This window comes from Ctenopharyngodon idella, chromosome 5 (genome assembly GCF_019924925.1).
Source record: "Ctenopharyngodon idella isolate HZGC_01 chromosome 5, HZGC01, whole genome shotgun sequence".
NCBI lineage: Eukaryota > Metazoa > Chordata > Actinopteri > Cypriniformes > Xenocyprididae > Ctenopharyngodon > Ctenopharyngodon idella.
In genome coordinates, this window is record NC_067224.1 from 7,503,204 (window position 1) to 7,523,873 (window position 20,670).

General features: G+C 35.9%; 2 protein-coding genes across 2 annotated transcripts in view; one reads left to right on the top strand and one right to left on the bottom strand.

The window, feature by feature from the left end:
* The window catches only part of vps37d (VPS37D subunit of ESCRT-I), a 52,599-nt gene extending 47,416 nt beyond the window's left edge, over positions 1-5,183 (bottom strand). The window contains exon 1 of the mRNA XM_051893217.1: positions 4,854-5,183. Coding sequence (XP_051749177.1) covers positions 4,854-5,021 — 168 coding nt within the window. The 5' untranslated portion in view covers positions 5,022-5,183. The remainder of the gene's footprint in view (positions 1-4,853) is intronic.
* Positions 5,184-6,089: 906 nt separating this feature from the next.
* nup88 (nucleoporin 88) lies at positions 6,090-19,342 on the top strand. The gene is made up of 17 exons (XM_051893214.1): positions 6,090-6,372; positions 6,451-6,620; positions 6,707-6,832; positions 6,939-7,025; positions 8,484-8,657; positions 10,451-10,637; positions 10,738-10,891; positions 12,779-12,877; positions 12,989-13,079; positions 13,280-13,384; positions 14,286-14,438; positions 14,705-14,830; positions 15,739-15,804; positions 16,067-16,147; positions 16,259-16,385; positions 16,522-16,640; positions 19,062-19,342. The coding sequence occupies exons 1-17, from the start codon at positions 6,136-6,138 to the stop codon at positions 19,123-19,125; spliced, it is 2,166 nt and encodes a 721-aa protein (XP_051749174.1). The 5' UTR covers positions 6,090-6,135; the 3' UTR covers positions 19,126-19,342.
* Positions 19,343-20,670: the final 1,328 nt, after the last annotated feature.

Genomic DNA, 20,670 nt, shown 5'->3' on the forward strand with positions numbered 1-20,670 from the left:
CCTGTAGTCAATAATTGTATCCCTTAAAACTCATCTTTAAACACCAAAATGCCATAGGCTATTTATTTATTTATTTATTTTTTAAATGTGAAAAAAATTATTCATGCCTTAAAATAGCTTGAATGTAACTCTACACCATTGCTTCATTTAGTATACGCGGACCATGAATATGCAAATTAGCCTCGCCTCCACTCACTCACACCAGCTCAGAGATCCACTCGGTCAACTTTACTGTAGTAAACGTTGCACAATGGCAAGTGGAAATACTGGTTTAATTCTGCCATATATGTTTGAGCGAAAAACTGATTCAGAAGAAGTGAAGAGTGAGTTATACAGTCTACAAATCGATGTATCAGAATGGTAATGCGTTTTATGTATCGCTCTCTAATACATAACGGTAATTAATATGATTAGCCTTTTGCTTGACTATGTTATCAAACAGCTAATAATGAGTTGCTAATGTTACACAAACACCGGGATATATACCAACAGAAAAATATACCGGGATAACCTTGCTTCTCTTGAGACTCCCCTGCTTCGCAGCATAGTAATGATATGCTAAAGCCCGCCCCTCATGTTGATGTGATTGGTTACTAGGTTTATTTTTAAAAAACCCTAATCTATTATTAACTCACAAGCAGATTTAACATTTGTCCCGTCTACCACTGGTTGACAGACAGATAACCTTGCCTTAAACTCACAGTATTGGTTAAGCCAATGAGATTTAACATTAAAAGTTTGAGTTGTTTTCAACATGAAAGCAATACAAAAGAGCAAAGGTAAGAATCCATATGATTAATGGTGGCTGTTCACATTGAGCATGCAGCGTAAGCACAATACATTAAGACCATCTGTTTGGTCCAATATAGTTCAGCTTGGTCAATAAACCATGAATGACCAAAGAGCTGCTGTTACTGATGAATTCAAGGAGTCTCCCCTCTGTATCTCTAATGAGCACATAAAGTTAACCATAAAGGCCGTCTCATTGCTATTCATAGGAAAGAGCACAGCCTGGTATTACAGAGCCTTTTCCATTTAGTAAAACCACCACAATCTCTTGTTAGAGAGTGACGCTCATGCATACAAGACCAATAACTGTATCTAGAGCACTAGACCATTGTGACCCTTTCATTGCGGTTGCCCTTGGAGACCTCGGTGTGTTAATGAATTGACCTGTTTTGTGATGGGAATAGTGATGGGCCTCACCGATCACAAGTCGTTAAGAGTTTGACCTCTACGACCCCATCACATGACTCTCCTGCAAGGCTATCAATAAAGGCCATCAATCTGTAGAGTACTAGAGTCTCTATATATATATTTATACAATATATATTATATATATTATATATATATATATATATATATAAATACAGTGCTCAGCGTAAATGAGTACACCCCCTTTGAAAAGTAACATTTTAAACAATATCTCAATGAACACAAAAGCAATTTCCAAAATGTTGACAAGACTATGACTATGTTAACTTATAACATGAAAGTAAGGTTAATAATATAACTTAGAGAACAAAATTTTCAGTTTTACTCAAATTAGGGTGATGCAAAAATGAGTACACCCCACTGAAAGTCTCTGGAGCAAAGCTAAATTTTAGACTACGAATGTCTAATTTAACAAGAATTCAACCACAGGTGAGTCTAATTATTCATTACACAGGTGTCCAGCAGACAGTTGACTATAAAAGGGTGTTAAAACCCCTTCCCATTTCATGCTGTCAGCAATGGCACCACATGGAAGAGAAATGTCACAAGACCTGAGAAAGAAAATAATTTCTTTACACCAGAAAGGTGAAGGCTACAAGAAGATCAGCAAAGCTTTACTTATCAGTCAGAACACTGTAGCAAAAGTGGTACAAAAATTTAAAAAAGATGGAACTGCAACCATCTCACAGAGACGTCCAGGTCGTCCACGGAAGTTAACACCTCGACAGGAGCGTCTTCTGATGAGAAGGATTGAAGAAAATCGGCATGCAAGTTCACTGCAGTTATCTAAAGAAGTAGAAAGTCAAACTGGGGTGCCGTCCACGAAAGAAGCCTCTCCTAAAGCCCAGGCACAAAAAAGCCCGCCTAAAGTTTGCCAGGGCCCATGCTGACAAAGATGAAGATGATTGTGACTCTATACTCCAGAGTGATGAGACCAAGATAAATGTTTTTGGAACTGATGGCTTCAAAACTGTATGGCGTCGCAAAGGTGAGGAATACAAAGAAAAATGCATGGTGCCTACAGTGAAACATGGTGGTGGCAGTGTCCTTATGTGGGGCTGCATGAGTGCTGCTGGTGTCGGGGAGCTGCATTTCATTGATGGCATCATGAATTCACAGATGTACTGCTCTATACTGAAAGAGAAGATGCTACCATCACTTCGTGCCCTTGGTCGTCGTGCACTTTTCCAACATGACAATGATCTTAAACACATTTCTGAAGAAGAACAGGGTGAAAGTGATTCAGTGGCTCCTGATCTGAACCCAATCGAACACCTATGAAGAATTCTGAAAAGACGAGTTGAGCATCACTCTCCATCCAGCATCCAGTCTCTAAAAAAGGTCATTCTTGAAGAATGGAAAAAGATAGATGTTGCAAAATGTCGCCAACTTGTTCATTCCATGCCTAGAAGACTTGGTGCTGTCATTAAAAACCATGGAGGCCATACAAAGTACTAGATGTAGGAGTTTTTGTTGTGGGGTGTACTCATTTTTGCATCACCCTAATTTGAGTAAAACTGAAAAATGTGTTATCTAAGTTATATTATTAACCTTACTTTCATGTTATAAGTTAAACAGATGTTATATTAAACTTAGTCTTGTCAACATTTTGGAAATTGTTTTTGTGTTCATTGAGATATTGATTAAAATGTTACTTTTCAAAGGGGGTGTACTCATTTACGCTGAGCACTGTATATAGGATATTAGATGGAAAAACCTAAACAACCTAAAAGTTTTAGTAACATTGTCTTGGCAACTAACTAAAATAAGTTCATTTTTAAATAAGAATAAAATAAAAAAACAAAAACATTTAAAAAACTAACAAAAAAAAAAAACTAAAGTTGAAAATATAAAAAGCTAATTCAAAATATTAATAAATACTAAAATAACACTAATTCTGTCATTCATGTTGTTCCAGACCTGTATGATTTTTTTTTTTCTTCTATGAAACACGAAATAAGAAATTTTTCAGAATGTCCTAGCTGCTCTTTTACATACACTTAAAGTGAATTGGGGATGAAGGATGTCAAGCTCCATCAATGACTAAAAAAGTACCGGAAAATAACCATAACCGTAAATGTCATGCCATATTCTAAGTCTTCTGAAGCCACATGATAGCTCTCTGTTAGGAAAATCTTTTAAATGTCATGTACATTTGAAGTCATTGACGCCACCACTGGATCTCACGTCTTGTAAACAATCACAAGTTTGAACACGTGCAAGTATGAGATTTAAGAATACTAACTTAACTTGCATTGTACCATGGTAATTTTTGTCATTTTTTTTTAGCTTAACATCCTCTGTCCTCATTGACATCTTCTGCTGTGTTCCACATTTAAACTAAAGTAATACAGTTTTAGCATGACATCAGGAACTATTCCCTTAATTTACTGTACATGATGTGTATATCATATTTTATGAAGACTAAGATCGTATTTATGACCTAGTGCAAGCATGTTTGTCCTTATATTTCAAACAACATACTCAGGCTGCAGGCATGCAGGGATCTGGTATCAAGCTACAGCAATTTAAGTCTCAGATGTCATATATCTCAGTCTACAGTGACACCAGATCAGTCCTAAATGAGAAACGATTTTCTAAGCTGAAAATGAATTATGCACCCTAAGAGCTCTCAAATAACCTCGATATGTTTCAATACATGATAATCTACAAGAGAAATTGTAGCCTAAACACAGTGAGCCAGAAAATATATACAACCATAAAAAAAAATGCAATTCAGATGTGCTTATCATGAACACTGACTGCAAAAAATATGTTCCATGCTAAAAATGCAATATGTAAGAGATCATTTACAGTCCGTTCGGTAATTATTGTGACTGTCAGCAAGTCATCAAAGGGGGGTACATTATAAATATATAAATAAATGGACATGAAATATAAATTTGAGGTTTTAGAAAAAAGCTTTCAGATTAGCCTTAAGCTTCAACTAAGTAAAATAGTCCATGGCATCTATTAAAAAAATGAACATGAACAGTGCAACAACATAACAATACTAATTTATATATTAATAATCTGCAACTTTATGTAGTGTTGCTGTTATGTTGCTGTACATAACAGTGAAATATACAGTTGAGCAGTCATGTATGAAAATATTTCACTGCTTAATGACGCGATTGACCCATCGGAATCAAGTAAAGACTTGCGTATTAAAACTGGCTTTTATATCAAGTGAGTAAAAAAATACGCATTTTGCCACAGTTTTGTTGCAAAACTATAATGGAAAAAAAAAAAAAAAAATCGTGAAGCAGCATATTACTAAAATAGTTTAATACGTTATTTACTTTTACTGTAAAAACTTTAACATTGAGAATTTTCAAAGAAACATTTCTCAAAGAAAAAAATGTCTGTACAAAAGATTATTTGATGAAGTACACGAGTCTTTGTAGTAGGTCTGCAGTGCAATGGTCTGCAGCAGTGCTGTATGGTACAGGATGTATGTGATGGCGTGTAATGCATATAACACGCTACACAAATAACTCGACTGTAGGTGAACAGAATAACCTACCGCACAGTTTGGTAAAATGAGAAGTACATCAGTTGTTCAGAGAAAAAATGACAAGCACGCAAAGAAACAGCCTGTTAAAGGTGTAAAATGTGTGTGTGAAACGAAGAAATACCTTTTCACTGAGTCGCACGATCTGATTCATTTTTTCTTCATCTTGAAGGAGCTCCCGTAGTTCACTGCTATTGAGGACCCTGTACCCATCTGGGTAAGAGTTCACGTCCCTTTTCTGGGACATTCTTGTCCCCGTGAGGCGCACTAAACAACTCCGTTTGCCAGCCATTTAACTTCCATTTTGCTCACGCTCGGCGCCAAATGTACGTGAACACGGGAGTGGTGCTTGAGAAGCTCTCGTCGGCATGAAGGCGCACCACTGACTGTTTGCGAAGACAATGCACGGAGAGACTATGGAATACGTTTACAGATTCCAACAGTTCCGCATTCCACCGCAAGGAGGCGCTGCGCCGCAGCAGTTAGAACATGCCATACATAACATACAAAATACAGAAATCAGTCACACACGGCAGAGATAATGCGAACATAAACCTGAAATCTGCAAAGAACATTTCTGTGAACAAATTTTATTTCAAAAATTTTAAAAAGGGGGAAATATATATATATATATATTTATAAAAGAAATGCTATTTTAAAAATCAGATTTTTTCCCCGTGTTGTTATTGTTAACTAAAACTAAAACTATTAAACATTGTTTTCGTTAATTGAAATAAAGCTGGAATAAAATGTATTATATATCAATTTTATCTTGGCAACTAAGTAAAATACGTTTAAAGTCACCACATGAAATCAAAACTGACAATTATTTATTTATGGAATATTGTTGTATATATTATAAATGATTTATCTCATGCATATTCTTTTTTTTAAACATATTTTTATTGAACATTAAACATGTAAAATGACAAGAAAAATATCCCAAGAATATAAATATTTTAACCACCTTCCCATAACCCCCCTCCCCATCCCCATCCTCTCATTCAGATTATTATTTTTTATTTTTTATTTATTTGTTTTCTCTGGGATGGTTGTTTTATTACAGTAAACAACAAGAGCAAAATTATACAATAAAATATGCGATTATGGTCATGATCGCAAAGTAAACCTAGAGTGTGTAGAAAATATTTTTATTCTAAAATATTATTTCCTAAATTAATAAATGTAAAATTTTATCTATCAACTTTTAAAATTGTATTATTTATCAGTTTGTTTTAACTGTATGTCCAAATTAATATATATATTTCACTTTCAGTGTGCTACACTGTAGGCTAAAATTACAACTCTCCTTAATAAACTACAAAACCCGCGATTCAACAGAAAAGGGCTAGACGTCTATTGGTGGATTTCTCTGACGTCTTTATTCTACGACAATACAGAAAAATATGGCGGCGTTTGCGGGAGATCGCTGGAGGGAAGCGCTTAAGAACCACGATATCTTCAATAAATTACAAGAGAGGCTTCATTTAGAACCACAGGGGACTAGCAAAAGAATAGCCAAGAACCTTACGTTTTGTCTGAATGGCGACCTTTTTATATGGGATAGTGTTGAGAGTGTGTTTTACACCACAAACCTGCGACAGCTGAACACTGACGGCGACACAGACACTTCTAAATATCAGGTGAGTGTCTTTAAATATTGTCTGTCTGGTATAGTTATTTTACTGACGATGTGTAAATAGTGACCGAACTCTCCGCAGACTCTGCTGTGCATCAACCCGCCGCTGTTTGAAGTGTGTCAGGTTCTCGTCAGCCCTACGCAGTATCATGTGGCTCTCATCGGTAAGCGTGGAGCGACTATACTGGAACTGCCGCAGCGCTGGGGCAAGAGGTCAGAGTTTGAAGGCGGACGCATCCAGATCAACTGCAAGTGAGTGAACTTCAGGTTTAGGAGAGCTGCATTATTCCTCCATAAGGTTCTTTGGTTTTTAATTCTTTTTTTGTTGTTGTTCACAGGACGATTCCCGTGGCTGAACGCTTCTTTACCAGTTCTGCTTCTGTGACGCTCCGACAAGCTGCCTGGTATCCCAGTGAAACTGAGGAGCCTCATCTAGTTTTACTGACCTCAGATAACACCATGAGGTATCTGAAATAAATGTCTGACAGCGGTGTTGAAGATGTCTCTCCAAATTACAGAATTACTGTTATTATTGTGCTAGGTTTTACAAAGAATGTATTTTCCCCCCAGATTTTATAATCTTAAGGAGCCGCAGTCCCCTGCCAAAGTTTTATCTGTGTCTCAGTTGGATGAGGACAGCAGTGTTCATACAAGAGGGTAAGATTGTCAGTTTTCTTCCAAACGACAACTTCGCTGCTATTTTATCAACTGGTATAAGGTGCAACAGTTGGGTTCCAGAAGTAAAAACTCCATAAGGAAATTTATTTTGAACAATAACTTATAAACATTTAAAGACAGACTTACTATGGGCTGAGAAGTTGTTAATCCATGGTATTTGCTTCTGCCGAAGCCGTCAGCCCGTATTATTTAAAATTATTTTTTTAAATAATCGCGTTTAACAGTGGAATTCTTGGTGAAAAACTACATTACCCATGATGCTGTACAGAAAATTACACCAATCAGAGTAAAAAAAAAAAGCAACATGCTACAAAATAGCTCTTTAGCCCCGCCTACTCCCATGAAACACTATGAATGATGTAATTGAGTGGATCTCCCTATGCTCTCAAAATACTGAAATATATATTTTTGCAATAAGCTTAAAATATATTGTTTTTATACATTTAATCAACGTTCGTAAATGAGTAGTTTTATATTTCACCATTGTTTTTAATTCGATTATGCTGTTTGCACTGCTTCATGGGATTGTAGTTCTTTTCCTCACTAAATCCATTAATTACACAGTTTTGTATATTTGTCTTTTTTCCAATTTTCAAAAAAACAAATTTGCTTCAAATCAAAGTTTGTAGTGTTGTGATTCACCTCGTAGCTAATTTGCTTGGTTCATGGTTTATAACTCTTTAACAAAGACTATTTTAAAATCCCTATGGGGAAAAAAATAAATGGAAAAAAAAAAACTTCCGGAACCATCGCCGGAACGCCTGATGCTATGAGTATTCTGCTTGGATCAGGGTTATTATTGTTAACCAAAACTAAAGTCATAAAAAGTAATTTGACATAAAACAAACATTAACTGCAATAAAATAAAATGTTAAAAACTAATTTTATTTCAGCTGGTTGCCAAGGCAACAGTTCTCATTTTTGTTTAGTTGAAGTACTAAAATAATTGCAACTAAATCAATTAAAACTAAAACGTAATAACTATATAGACGTATTTGTAACATTTTACAATAAACACTTTCCATAATTTAATGTTGGTTAATGCATTAACAGCAAAAAAATTGTTAGAGTATTTATTAATCTTTGTTAACGTTAGTTAATAAAAATACAACTGTTCATTGTTAGTTCATGTTTGCTCAGGTCCATTAAATAACAGTATTTTTTTGTTTATTGTTAACTAATATAATTAATTAACAAATGTAACCTTATTGTAAAGTGTTACTGACATATTTAAAAATAATAATGACAAAATACTCTTATTAACAAAAACTATAATATAAAAATGATAATATAAATTAAAATAATGTAATATAATAATAAAAAAATATATAAAATAAAAAATGATATAGAAGTAACACTGGCTTGGATCTTAAAATGAGGTGTTAAGATATAAATTTACTGATATAAACCAAATAACTGAAGTCGTCCTTTCTGCAGGCGTTCCTATGCAGCATCTCTGGGAGAGACGGCTGTGGCGTTTGACTTCGGACCGCTGGCGGATTCTCCTCATCTGAGCAGTTTGCATGTGAAGCCGGAGCTGCTGGTGTATCCACTGTACATACTATACGGGAATGGAGAGACATTTTTGAGCCATATCTCTCTCACACACAGGTAACAATCACATGTCTATAACTGTGTAATGATAGCGTTAAACAATACTCAATGGCAAAAATATGAAATTTGGCTCACTGGATAAGTGTGGAAAAAAGAAAACAGAGTATGGAAAAATGTCTTTTTAGATTACTGCACCTATTCAGTTTACTATAATATAAAATTATGAATTTCTAAAAAATGTATCATACAAGCATCATCTTTTTCATGGCAAAAGTATAGTGATCATTTAGTGATTATCAAACTTGACTGAATGAATTCAAGGCACACATTTTCATTTTGTAAACCATAAGAGAATTTCTTTTGGACTACACTTAAAAAATGTGCATGTGCCACTTAAAGCAGCAACAGATTGCTGTTTGGTGATCATGCAACATCAAACCACATTTACAGTGTCAAACTGATGTGTGAATATATGCAGGTTATAAAGCATTTTAGGTTTCTTCTCATTATGTAAGTGCATGTTATCACTTTGAGAGAACCAATGAAAGAAAAAAACAGAAAATTAAAATATTTACAGATGACCTTACAGTATACCAAAAATAATGCTGTATGAACCATTTAAGTATGGTCTGAAAAATCTACAGAGAGGTTTGGAATTTTGAAATGGAAAATATGTAGGAACCCTGTAGTGTTGTCAAAAGTACCGACTTTGGTACCAATCGGTACTGAAATTTTAAAAATGTGACGATACCAGCATTTCCCCCTATCATTTTGAGCGCTGTTGAGCAGATTCTTAAACATGATTGGCCATTGTGTTCACGCGCTCAACAGATATGTCTGTGATTGGCTATAATGATCAACGCTTCAAAAACAAGAACCCTGCAAAAAAGTGAAAATGTAAATTATATGTAGATCTATACAACTGGGATACAGTATAATGATCTGTATGGGTGAATATTATGAAACCAAGAACATGTCCAGGAACATAATTAAGTTCAAAATCAGGCGAAGGAAATAAAAAGGCTTAAAGAAATTTGAGCCCATTTTTAAGACTATTCTGAATTGTTTTCAGTCTTGTTATTGTTATCTAAAACTATTAAAAATCATTTTCATTAATTAAAATAAAGCTGAAATACAATTAAGTATAAATATCAGATGAGAAACTTTAACTTAAAAAACTTAATTAGAATGAGAATTAGAAATGTTGAGTTGGCAACTAACTGAAATAAAATAAGTATAGGTTGAAGTGCTAAAATTACTAAAGCTAAAACTTGTATAAATATAAGTTAAACCTAAATAAAAATATATCATTTACAAAAACAAATTGAAAACCAAAAATTTAAAAATAAAAGGTAATTTAAAATACAATAATAGTATATAAATAATGCTAAAATGTATCTCTATTTGGCATTACCATGATGTGAAAAAATGAAGTAAAAGCAATATGTGTGTATCTTCGATAATGTTAATTCCAACATTTACTAATACATTATTGAAATCAAAATGAACAGACAACAATGAACAATTTTATTTTAATTAACTAATGTTAACAAAAACTAATAAATACTGTAAGAAATGTATTGCTGTATCATTTTAATTTAATTTTAATTAATACATTAACTAACATTCACTAATGGGACCATATTGTAAATAGTGCTGTATATATAAATATATACATACCTTTTCAGTTTTTCTTGATATTCACCCAGATGCATCATTTTAAATTTCTGCATGTATATTTGTGGCTCTAAACATCTTTTTCTTGTTTCTTGTCAAAATGAATGATTTATTAATGTGTATCCTAGCCTGTCCGAGAGATTTGCTCCATTAATCTTCAGTTTTTCTCCTAGTATCAGTAATTTAGGGAAGCCAGTGGGCCCATTACCCATGTACCCCGCGGCAGAAGACAACTACGGCTATGATGCGTGTGCTGTGCTCTGCCTGCCTTGTGTGCCCAACATCCTGGTTATTGCCACTGAATCAGGAATGCTGTACCACTGTGTGGTGCTGGAGGCAGAGGAAGATGAGGATGGCAGAGTAAGACAGACAGATTAAATTCAGTCCAACCATCTTACATATCATCAAATGCAACTTTTACAGTGTGAGAGATGCTGAGCTCCTGTGTTTGTGCATTCAGGCTGTAGAGAGATGGTCCAGAGGCTCAGAGACTGTGCCTTCACTTTATGTGTTTGAGTGTGTGGAGCTGGAACTGACACTCAAACTGCCTGCTGGGGGGGAGGAGGAGGACATTATAGAGTCAGACTTCACCTGTCCAATCAGATTACACCGAGGTGAGGAGGTCACACAAGCACTCACCATATATATTGGCTACATCCTAATTTGAATACTTGTATTTAGAGTTGTAAAAAGTACCTACTTCGGTACCTAGTCGGTACTGACATTTTAAAAATGTGACGCTTTGAGCGCTGTTGAGTGGATTCGTGAGCGGATTCTGATTGGCCATTGTGTTCACGACTCATCGGATATGTCTGTGATTGGCTTCAATGATCAACGCTTTAAAAACGTAAGTAGTCATCAATGAAGCTCTTCACCAAGTGCTTACACAGATACACAAGGAAGCGTTTGAAAGCAGGTGTCTATTGCAGACCAGTCCGCTGATAGACGCCTGCTTTCAAACGCTCCCGCTTTCAAAACGCTTTCAAATTCAGACACTTCCATGTGCTTTCAAACGCTGCAGTGCGTTGATCATTGTATCCAATCACAGACATATCTGATGAGTGTGTGAACACAATGGCCAATCAGAGGTGTTTACGAATCCGCTCAACAGCGCTCAAAGCGTCACATTTTTCAAATTTCAGTACCGATAAGTACCGAAGTTGGTACTTTTGTCAACTTTACTTGTATTACACCATAAAGATACGGAATTTGCTGGTGATTAGAGTAAAATTGCTTTTCACTATATACTACTATATCATAAAATTGCATCTTGAAACCACAAAACTCTTTGCATACTGTCTGATTTTGCAAGTCAGCATTAGCATCAAGCTAAATTCTACTTAGCCATTAGCTTCTGTACCAGCTTTGGCCTCACTTTCCTTTTGAACGGTAAAAAGTTTTAGAACAACTCTTATTCTGCAAGGTATCATGGGTAGTATTTTGCCAAAATGTAAAAATTACCATTCAAAATTTTAGAATCATTAAGTATTAAAATAAAATTTGTAATTAAAAATATAAATAAAATTAATTTGCTCTTATTCACCAAGGATGAATAAATTGACATTTATAAAGTTCCAGATGACTATTTTACGGTATGACACTTCACTCTGCTGCATAACCATTTTCAACTGTGTGAATTATAAGAAAGGTTTCTCAAAACATTAGATTTTAGAACTTCTTTAGGTAAAAAGAATTATGTAATGTTTTTTAGTAGACTGGAGTAATGGCTGCTGTGCCATTTTGGATAAAACTTTAACTTTTTACAATGTAATAAAAAATATTCAAAATGTGTGTGTGTGTGTGTCTGTGTGTGTGTGTGTGTGTGTGTGTATATATATATATATATATATATATATTTAAATTTATTTATATATTTATTCATTTATTCAAAAAGAGATCATGATTCTCCCACGATTCTGAATAGACAGCTAAACAAAATAACATGTAGAGATTCTGACAAAATGTTAATTGCTGCAGTAATGCAGCATAAAAAAATGTTAATTCACTGACTCACTCATAAAGACTTTACTTGTTTCATTACTGGATGAATCAGCATTTTTGAACGAATCTCTAGAATGAATGATTCAATGACATAATTTTTTTTTAAGTCGATGTAATTGATACAATCTTTATGTGAAGAGTCAAGTTACTTTCAAAAGGTGATTTACTCCATTTTGATTACTAACGTATCATTGCTTATATCTAAGCTATAAACTTTTATCCCAGTACTTCTGTGAGAATGTTTGTAGCACAGAAATAATGTTACTTTCAGCGTCATTACGCCAGTTTTCAGTGTCACATGATCCCACAGAAATCATTCTAAAATGCCGATTTGGTGCTCACGAAACATTTCTTGTTATTATCAGTGTTGAGACGTTTTCTGCTTAATACTTTTGTGGAAACCATGATAGATTTTCCTCAGGTTTCTTTGAGTAGAAATTTAATTTAGTGCATCCTTGCTGAATAAAAGTACTAATTTCTGTCAAAACCCTCTGTTTCAGACCCTCTGTGTCAGCACAGGTATCACTGCACCCATGAGGCCGGTGTGCACAGTGTAGGACTCACCTGGTTTAAAAAACTACACAAGTTTCTGGAGTCTGGTGAGCACATCCTCTATTTGCATTTAATTATTTACAATCACAGCACCAAAGTGGAGTGTTTGAGGAGCTCAATATGTATTGTATTTTGTTATTGTGTGTTTTTATGTGCAGATGAGGAGGATAAAGACAGTCTGCAGGAGCTGGCAGCAGAACAACGCTGCATAGTGGAGCACATCCTGTGTACCAGACCTCTCTCTAACAGGTTAAAGAACGCTTGCAGGAAATTAACATATCAGTGCTGTGGTATCAGAAGCAGCATATAAAGCTAAAATCCCAGATCTCTTGTAAAACAAAAGGCCAATTTGCAAATGTTTAAGCAAACCTTAAGAGACGCTGAGTAAGCGCTGTAGATTACTGGTGCTTATTTAAATTCTCCTCTTGTCCCATGTCTCTCTCTTTCAGTTTGCCGGCTCCTGTTCGTGGGTTTTGGATAGTGTCAGACCTGTCCCTTGGAGCCACCATGATCTGCATCACGAGTACCTACGAGTGTCTTCTGCTCCCTCTTCTGTATGTGGCGAGCACTTTCTGGCTCCTTTCCTTATTTGTTAGATTAGGGTTTCCCAAATGGGGCTTGTGAGGGAACTGCAGAGGGTTTGTGAGTTGATGAAAAGCTAATAATTAATTATATCAAATGTAAAATTAAAATAAATAAATGAGGCTACACGATAATAGCGATATAGTTTAATTTAATTAACTGCGCTGTTTCAGAGGTTTTTTTCTTTTATTTTACAGTAAAATTGTAATTTACAACCAGTGTTATTTTAGTATCATTGAGATACTTTTATAGTTTTTATTATTTTGAATTCGTTTTTATATTCCAGTTTCATTTTAATTTTAGTTAAACTTTTAGTAATTTCCTTGTATGTTTTGACATTTTTGTTATTATATATATTTTAAATATGTCTATGTAGTTTTTATTAATTTTTATTTCAGTTTTAGTTATTTTAGGCCATCAAATAAGTCTTGCCTTACTATCTAGCTGAAATGAAATGAGTTTGTTTCAGTATATTTTATTTCATTTCAGTTGACATTCATTTTATTTCAAGTGACGAAAAGGTTTTTTTAATGGTTGTGGTTTTATTTTTTGTCAATTATAATAATCTTGTTTACAACAGGATAATATAATATATTTCTGTCTTTCTCTTTTTTTTATAATTGGAGTTAAAACATAATAATAATAATAATTGTTATTATTAATAGTATTACTATCATCAACATTAGGGAGCCGTGAACATGAGAATGTGTTGTTAAATTATTGACTTAAAATCTTGGGGTACTTTAAATAAATCTTGTACAGTAGTTTAGCTGACAAAAAAATGTGGGAACCCCTGTGTTAGATTATATTTGGAAGTTACTTTGCCATATTTTTATGTTGTTAGTAACATTTTCTTTTTAAATCTCCATGTAGAAGCTCTATTCGTCCCCCGTCCCCTCCGTTGCTCTGCTCTCATCCGGGGGCGGGGACAGACAGCTCTCCTCTGCGTGGATTGGCTGAAGACTCTTTTGAACAGCATATTCGTAACATCCTGGCACGCAGCTCGACCAATCCATTAATGCTGAGGTAAAGTGTGACCGCTTCTACTAACATTCATTTTTATAGACCCTGCAAAAAAAAGCTTAAACCAGCTTAAGATGTTTTACATGGTTGTAAATGATTGATCACCTGGACTGTCTCATGGTAGACTACCTTGAACCAGCAACAAACCACCTACTATTATCCAAAAACCAGCTTAACCACCTTTGTTTTTTTGTTGTTGTTGGTTTTTTTTGCATTATGTGACACTGGTTTGTGATGAATGGCTTTCTCTCTCTGTGTGTGTGTTTTAGAGCAGGGGATAAGGACTCGTCCCCTCCTCCTTCAGAATGTCTGCAGCTGCTAAGTAGAGCCACACAGGTGTTCAGAGAGGAGTATATCCTAAAACTGGGCCTGGCTCATGAAGAAATGCAGAGAAGGTACAAGATAAATTTTTTTTAAAGCTGGTATTTTGAAACCATATTTTCTCTTGCCGTTTGTATCTCTTACATGTTAATATATACAAAGTAATATAGATAACTAAATCAAACAAGCAAGTTTTTGAGCCGGTATGTTGTCTGCATTTACATGTATTGACCAAATTAAACAATATTATGAGTATGAATTTAAACAGCATTAAGAATTTTTTTTTTTTTAAATAAATTTTTTATTCAACAAGGATAGATTAAATTGATCAAAAGTGACATTAAAGACTTTACTAAAGACTTTTGCATTGTTACAAAAGATTTATATTTCAAATAAATGCTGTTCTTTGAAAAATCATTAAAAAAATGCATCACAGTTTCCACAAAAATATTAAGCAGCACAACTATTTTGAACATAAGAAATGTTTCTCAAGGACCAAATCAACATATTAGAATGATTTCTGAATGATACACTAAAAATTGACTGAAAATTCAGTTTTGCCATCATAGGAAGAAGTTACATTTTAAAATGTATTAAAAATAGAAACAGTTATTTTAATCTAATAATATTTCACAATATTACTGTTTTTACTGTATTTTTAATTAAAACAATGCAGCCTTTGTGATCATATGTTTGAAAAACATAAAAACAAATCTTACCGACCCCAAACTTTGAAACTGTACTCTAAGCACTGTGGTATTTCCACTGTACCATGGTACCAATGCAGTACTATCCAATTACAGCACTGAATGCTCTAATTTAATTCTGAAGTAGAATATGTTCAGTAGTGTATAAAAGTCACCATAGTTTTGTTCCAAATAAAGTTTATTCAATTTATTCTTTAGTATTGTATGATTGCGGTCCATTTAATTAAATACAGCTGTTGTAATAACAGTTCATTTTATGATTCTCTCACTTTTAGAGTAAAGCTCCTGACTGGACAGAAGAATAAACAGCTGGAGGATCTTGCTCTTTGTAGAGAGGAGAGGTGACCACAGCACTGCCTGAATAACATGAATCACAACCACACGTACAGAAACACATTTAGCTCAGTTGAATCACAGAGAAGAACTAAATGTATGAGTACTACAAAGAGACACATCACACTAGAGGGCACAACCTCAAGTTATTATAGAGTGTGGTAAACAGCTGAAATGTATGAGTGGGCTGAGAACAGGAGTCATAAATGCTGTGATTTACTGTGTTAGGTGCACTGTGCTGAATTTGAAAAATGTGATGGTGTGTTGTAGGAAAAGCCTGACGGAGGCCGCAGAACGACTGGCTGATAAATATGAAGATGCCAAGTACCGTCAGGAAGCCATCATGAACAGGTTCACCTTCCTGTGAATTTAGTTGAATAGAAAAAAAATGTTGATATAGTCATGTTTAAACAACTCATTTATTGAAACTAAGTTGCTAAAACCACTTGTTCATGTGTGTAGAGTAAAACAGGTTTTGGGAAGTCTGCGCAGTCAACTTCCTGTGCTGTCAGACAGTGAGAAAGACATGAGGAAGGAACTGCAAACTATCCACGATCAGCTCCGTCACCTTGACAACGGCATTAAACAGGTCCGTTCTGTCTCTGTTTTTTCTTCGTCAGTTTAAGCTGCTTCACTATATTTTATTTTGGCTGTTTCTCTCTGTTGCCATGAGTGGAGCGGATGTCATTTCCCCAGTGTCATTGTGTGCTGTAATGTGTTCTCAGGTGAACATGAAGAAAGAATATCAGAAGAAGCAGATGAATACAGGAGCATCTCCAGCTCGCTCTAGCCTCACACTCAACGCCCACCAGAGGAAGTGTGTGCAGGGAGTGCTGAAAGAACAGTACGTACAGAGTTGCCACCTGTTTTGTTTCACACATACACTAAAGCAACAAATGTCAATGCGAGTGTGCACCATTTATACTGTAAAGTGAGAGCATGTATTGGAAGACATGCTGTGATGTTGAAAAAAACCTCATACAAGTTATTGTAATGCAAAAAACAATTCCTGTTACTGTTGTGCAAAAAATCTCAGACCTGTTACTATAATGCCGAAAAACCTCATCCCTGTTACCGTAGTGTGCAGAAAACCCAACTGTTAGTGTAACACGCAAAAAGGTATCTCCATTACAGTAACAAACATCCCTGTTATTGTTATGCAAAAAACTACAATTGTGTTAAAAAAAAAAAACTGTTACTCAAAAAATACATCTGTTATTGATGCACATTACTGTTGCCCATTAACTCAACCCACTTACTGTTACACAAAATGACTAATCCCCATAGCTGTTGCGCAAAAAAACATCCGTTACAATTGTGTAAAAAAAAAAAAAAAAAAAGTTACACAAAAAACACATCCCTGTTACTGATGCCCGTTACTTTGGCCCTAGTTAACTTAACCCACTTACACAAAACAACTAATCCCCATAGCTGTTACGCAAAAACTCATCTGTTACTGATGCCCATTACCGTTGCCCGTTAAAGGTGCAATATGTAATATTATCTGTCTGCTAGAGGTCACTAGAGGCCTATTCAAAACAAAGGCGTAGCTTGATGACGGCAAGTTTGAGTGCAGAATATGTATGATTATGTATATACAAACACTATATGGACAAAAGTGTTGGGACACACCTCTTGATTATTGAATTCAGGTGTTTCAATCAGACCCATTGTCACAGGTGTATAAAATCAAGCACCTAGCCATGCAGCCTGCATTTACAAACATTTGTGGAAAATGTCGTTCTGTAGAGCTCAGTCAATTCAAGAGTGGTCCTGTGATAGGATGCCACCTTTGCAATAAGTCAGTTTATGAAATTTCATCCCTGTTAGATATCCCACGGTCAACTGTAAGTGGTATTATTGGAAAATGGAAGTGTTTAGGAACAGCAGCAACTCAGCCACGAAGCAGAAGACCACGTAAGGTCACAGAGCGGTGTCATCGAGTACTGAGGTGGATGGTGCGTAAAAGTCAGTAACGCTCTGCTTAGAGTTCCAAACTTCCACTGGCATTAATATCAGCACAAAAACTGTGTGGCGGGAGCTTCATGGAATGGGTTTCCATGGCTGAGAAGCTGCATGCAAGCCTAACATCACCAAGTACAATGCCAAGCGTCAGATGGAGTGCTGTAAAGCTCTGGAGCAGTGGAAACCTGTTCTGTGCAGTGACAAATCATGCTTTGGGTTTGCCGGATGCCAGGAGGATGTTACCTCCCTGAGTGCATTTTGCCAACTGTAAAGTTTGATGGAGGAGGGATAATTGTATGGGGCTGTTTTTCAGTGGTTGGTCTAAGCCCCTTACTTCCAGTGAAGGGAAATCTTTGAACGGTTAGTTCACCCAAAAATGAAAATTCTGTAATTAATTACTCACCCTCGTGGCATTCCAAACCTGTAAGACTTTCGTTCATCTTCAGAACACAAATTAAGATATTTTTGATGAAATCAGAGGGTTTTTTTTTTTTTTATCCCCCATAGAAGGAAACGTAATTACCACATTCAGGGTCCAGAGAAGTAGTAAAGACATCGTTAAAATAGTCCACGTGACTGCAGTGGTTCAACCTTAATGTTATGAAGTGACAAGAAAAAAAAAACTCTCGGATTTAAAAATATCTTAATTTGTGTTTCCGAAGATAAACGAAGGTCTTGTGGGTTTGGAACGACGTGAGAGTGAGTACTTAATGACAGAAATTTTATTTTTGGGTGAACTAACCCTTTAATGCTTCAGCATACCAAGACATTTAGGACAATGTTATGCTTCCAACTTTGTGGGAACAGTTTGGGGAAGGCCCTTTTCTATTCCTGCATGACTGTGCCCTAGTGCGCAAAGAAAAGTCCATAAGGGCATGGATGGGTGTGTTGGGTGTGGAAGAACTCGACTAGCCTGACCTCAACCCCATCGAAAACCTGGAACTGGAACGGAGATTGCAATCCAGGCGTTCTATTTCAACATCAGTGTCTGACCTCACAAATTCTCTACTGGATTGAATGAGCAAAAAATTGTGGAAAGCCTTTCCATAGGAGTGGAAGCTTTTATAGCTGCAAAGGAGTGGGACCATATTAATTTGATGTCATTACAGTCCCTGTTGGTGTAATGGTCAGGTGTCAAATACTTTTGTCCATATAGTGAATGTGTGAGATGAAACATTTTTATTTACTTATTTATTTTCTGATAGAACACAAGAAAACCCAGTGTAAACACCCTTAGGCCACTAGCTTTTGACTGTTGTGTTAGTGCAGTGATTCTGAACTGCTTTCTTCTATCCTGTAGGGGAGAGCACATCGCCGGAATGATGAAGCAGATCAAGGACATCAAAAACCATTTCAGTTTCTGATCAGGCCTCAAAGGCCAATATATTATTGTATAGCATTCAATGAAATTACAATAGAAGCATATAGCATCTCCATAGACCCTGAGCTCCTTAAATGATTGGATTTGACCAGGTCTTTAAGAAAGAGCTAACATTTTTGTATAAACTAGTTTGTCTATTTTTTATAAGTGGTATGTACATGTACACATCTCCTCGACAATAAAGAGTTTTGTACATTGAAGTGGCTCTTTCCTGTGTATGTGTTGCTGTGAGAGTTTATCAGCTGTGAGACAGCAGCATTGGACATCAGTGTTATTTCCTGAACTGAGACAATGGCTTATCTGAAGAGGTCGTGCTGGATATAAAGACTTTCCCTCCTTTCCTTCCCTCCTCTAATCACAAGGCGGAATGTGACGAGGGAAAAGATCATGTCAAGAACAGGGAGCTTGTAATATTTACTGTAGTTAGGGGGAAGGAATGTCCCGGGTTCAATACATGTTGAGCTTTATGAACAGTAGCTGCCTTTTACTACCAGGATTCATTTTGGCCACGTACACACTGTAAGTTTCAGGAGTGACAACCGCATTTAAATGCGGGAGTGAATCCCCCTAAATTATCGTTACATGTGTGTACGGAACATGACTCACTCTAGAAAATGCGATGATTGACAGCTTGGAAACCATAGCGACGTTCTGGCGTCTCTCGTGTTTGGTATCCCGTTATCGTGACCAAAGTAATATTAAAGTGACAAAACACTCGTTATTTTCAGCAATTTAACTAAACACACTAACACAGTCGACGGAGGCGTTGTGTTTTGTTTATGCTTGTTTAGTCAGTTTCACACAGCGCGCGGCACTCATTCTGTGTTGCCATGGTCACTCATTATAAGCTTTTTGGGCTCGTCTCATAAAGCAAACGGGTTTATGGAGTTATTAAAGTGAGCAGACATGAATCGCGATTTTCAGCATAAAGCATTTGGATAGGCTTGTGCTTTCCCTGTGATTCGCCGCGCGTACACGAGAAACACACGTTACACCGGTGCACGTAAATGTCATTAACAACTAGTTGTTAAGTTCGGTTCCGTACACACAGCGTGGAATTTCTGTAAATACGGTTGTCACTACCTATATTGTTCGGGAGTTAATACGGTTGTAGAATGCGGTTGTCACTCCCGTATTTCACTTAACTGTGTGTGTACAGAACGAGATTAAGCACTAAAAGGTGAACTGACAACCGAATTTAGCTGCAGTGTGTACGTGGCCTTTGACTGGTCCCTTAGTTTGTAACAAGAAAACATTTGGCATTTACAATTTAAGTCTATAAGCCGCGTTTTCATTACCATTTAAATTGCGCAAATTGAAAATACGCCCAATGGACACACGTCAATTTCGCAAAAACTCCCATATGTTGCAAAAAAGTTTTTACGCTCCCATGAGGTGGTATTTCAGGCAGTTCGAAAAAGGAATATTTCACAAAACTGCAACGGAAAGTTTTTTCGCATTTACAGGTCACCTGCCGTAAAGGTTGATCATTCTTTAAAGAAGGCGCGGTATGTTTGGACAGAAAACG

Coding starts and splice junctions, on each gene's coding strand:
- nup88 (XM_051893214.1), top strand. CDS start 6,136: ATGGCGGCGTTTGCGGGAGATCGCTGGAGGGAAGCGCTTAAGAACCAC. Junction 12,878..12,988: donor ACACAAGTTTCTGGAGTCTG/GTGAGCACATCC, acceptor TTTTATGTGCAG/ATGAGGAGGATAAAGACAGT. Junction 14,831..15,738: donor CATGAAGAAATGCAGAGAAG/GTACAAGATAAA, acceptor TCTCACTTTTAG/AGTAAAGCTCCTGACTGGAC.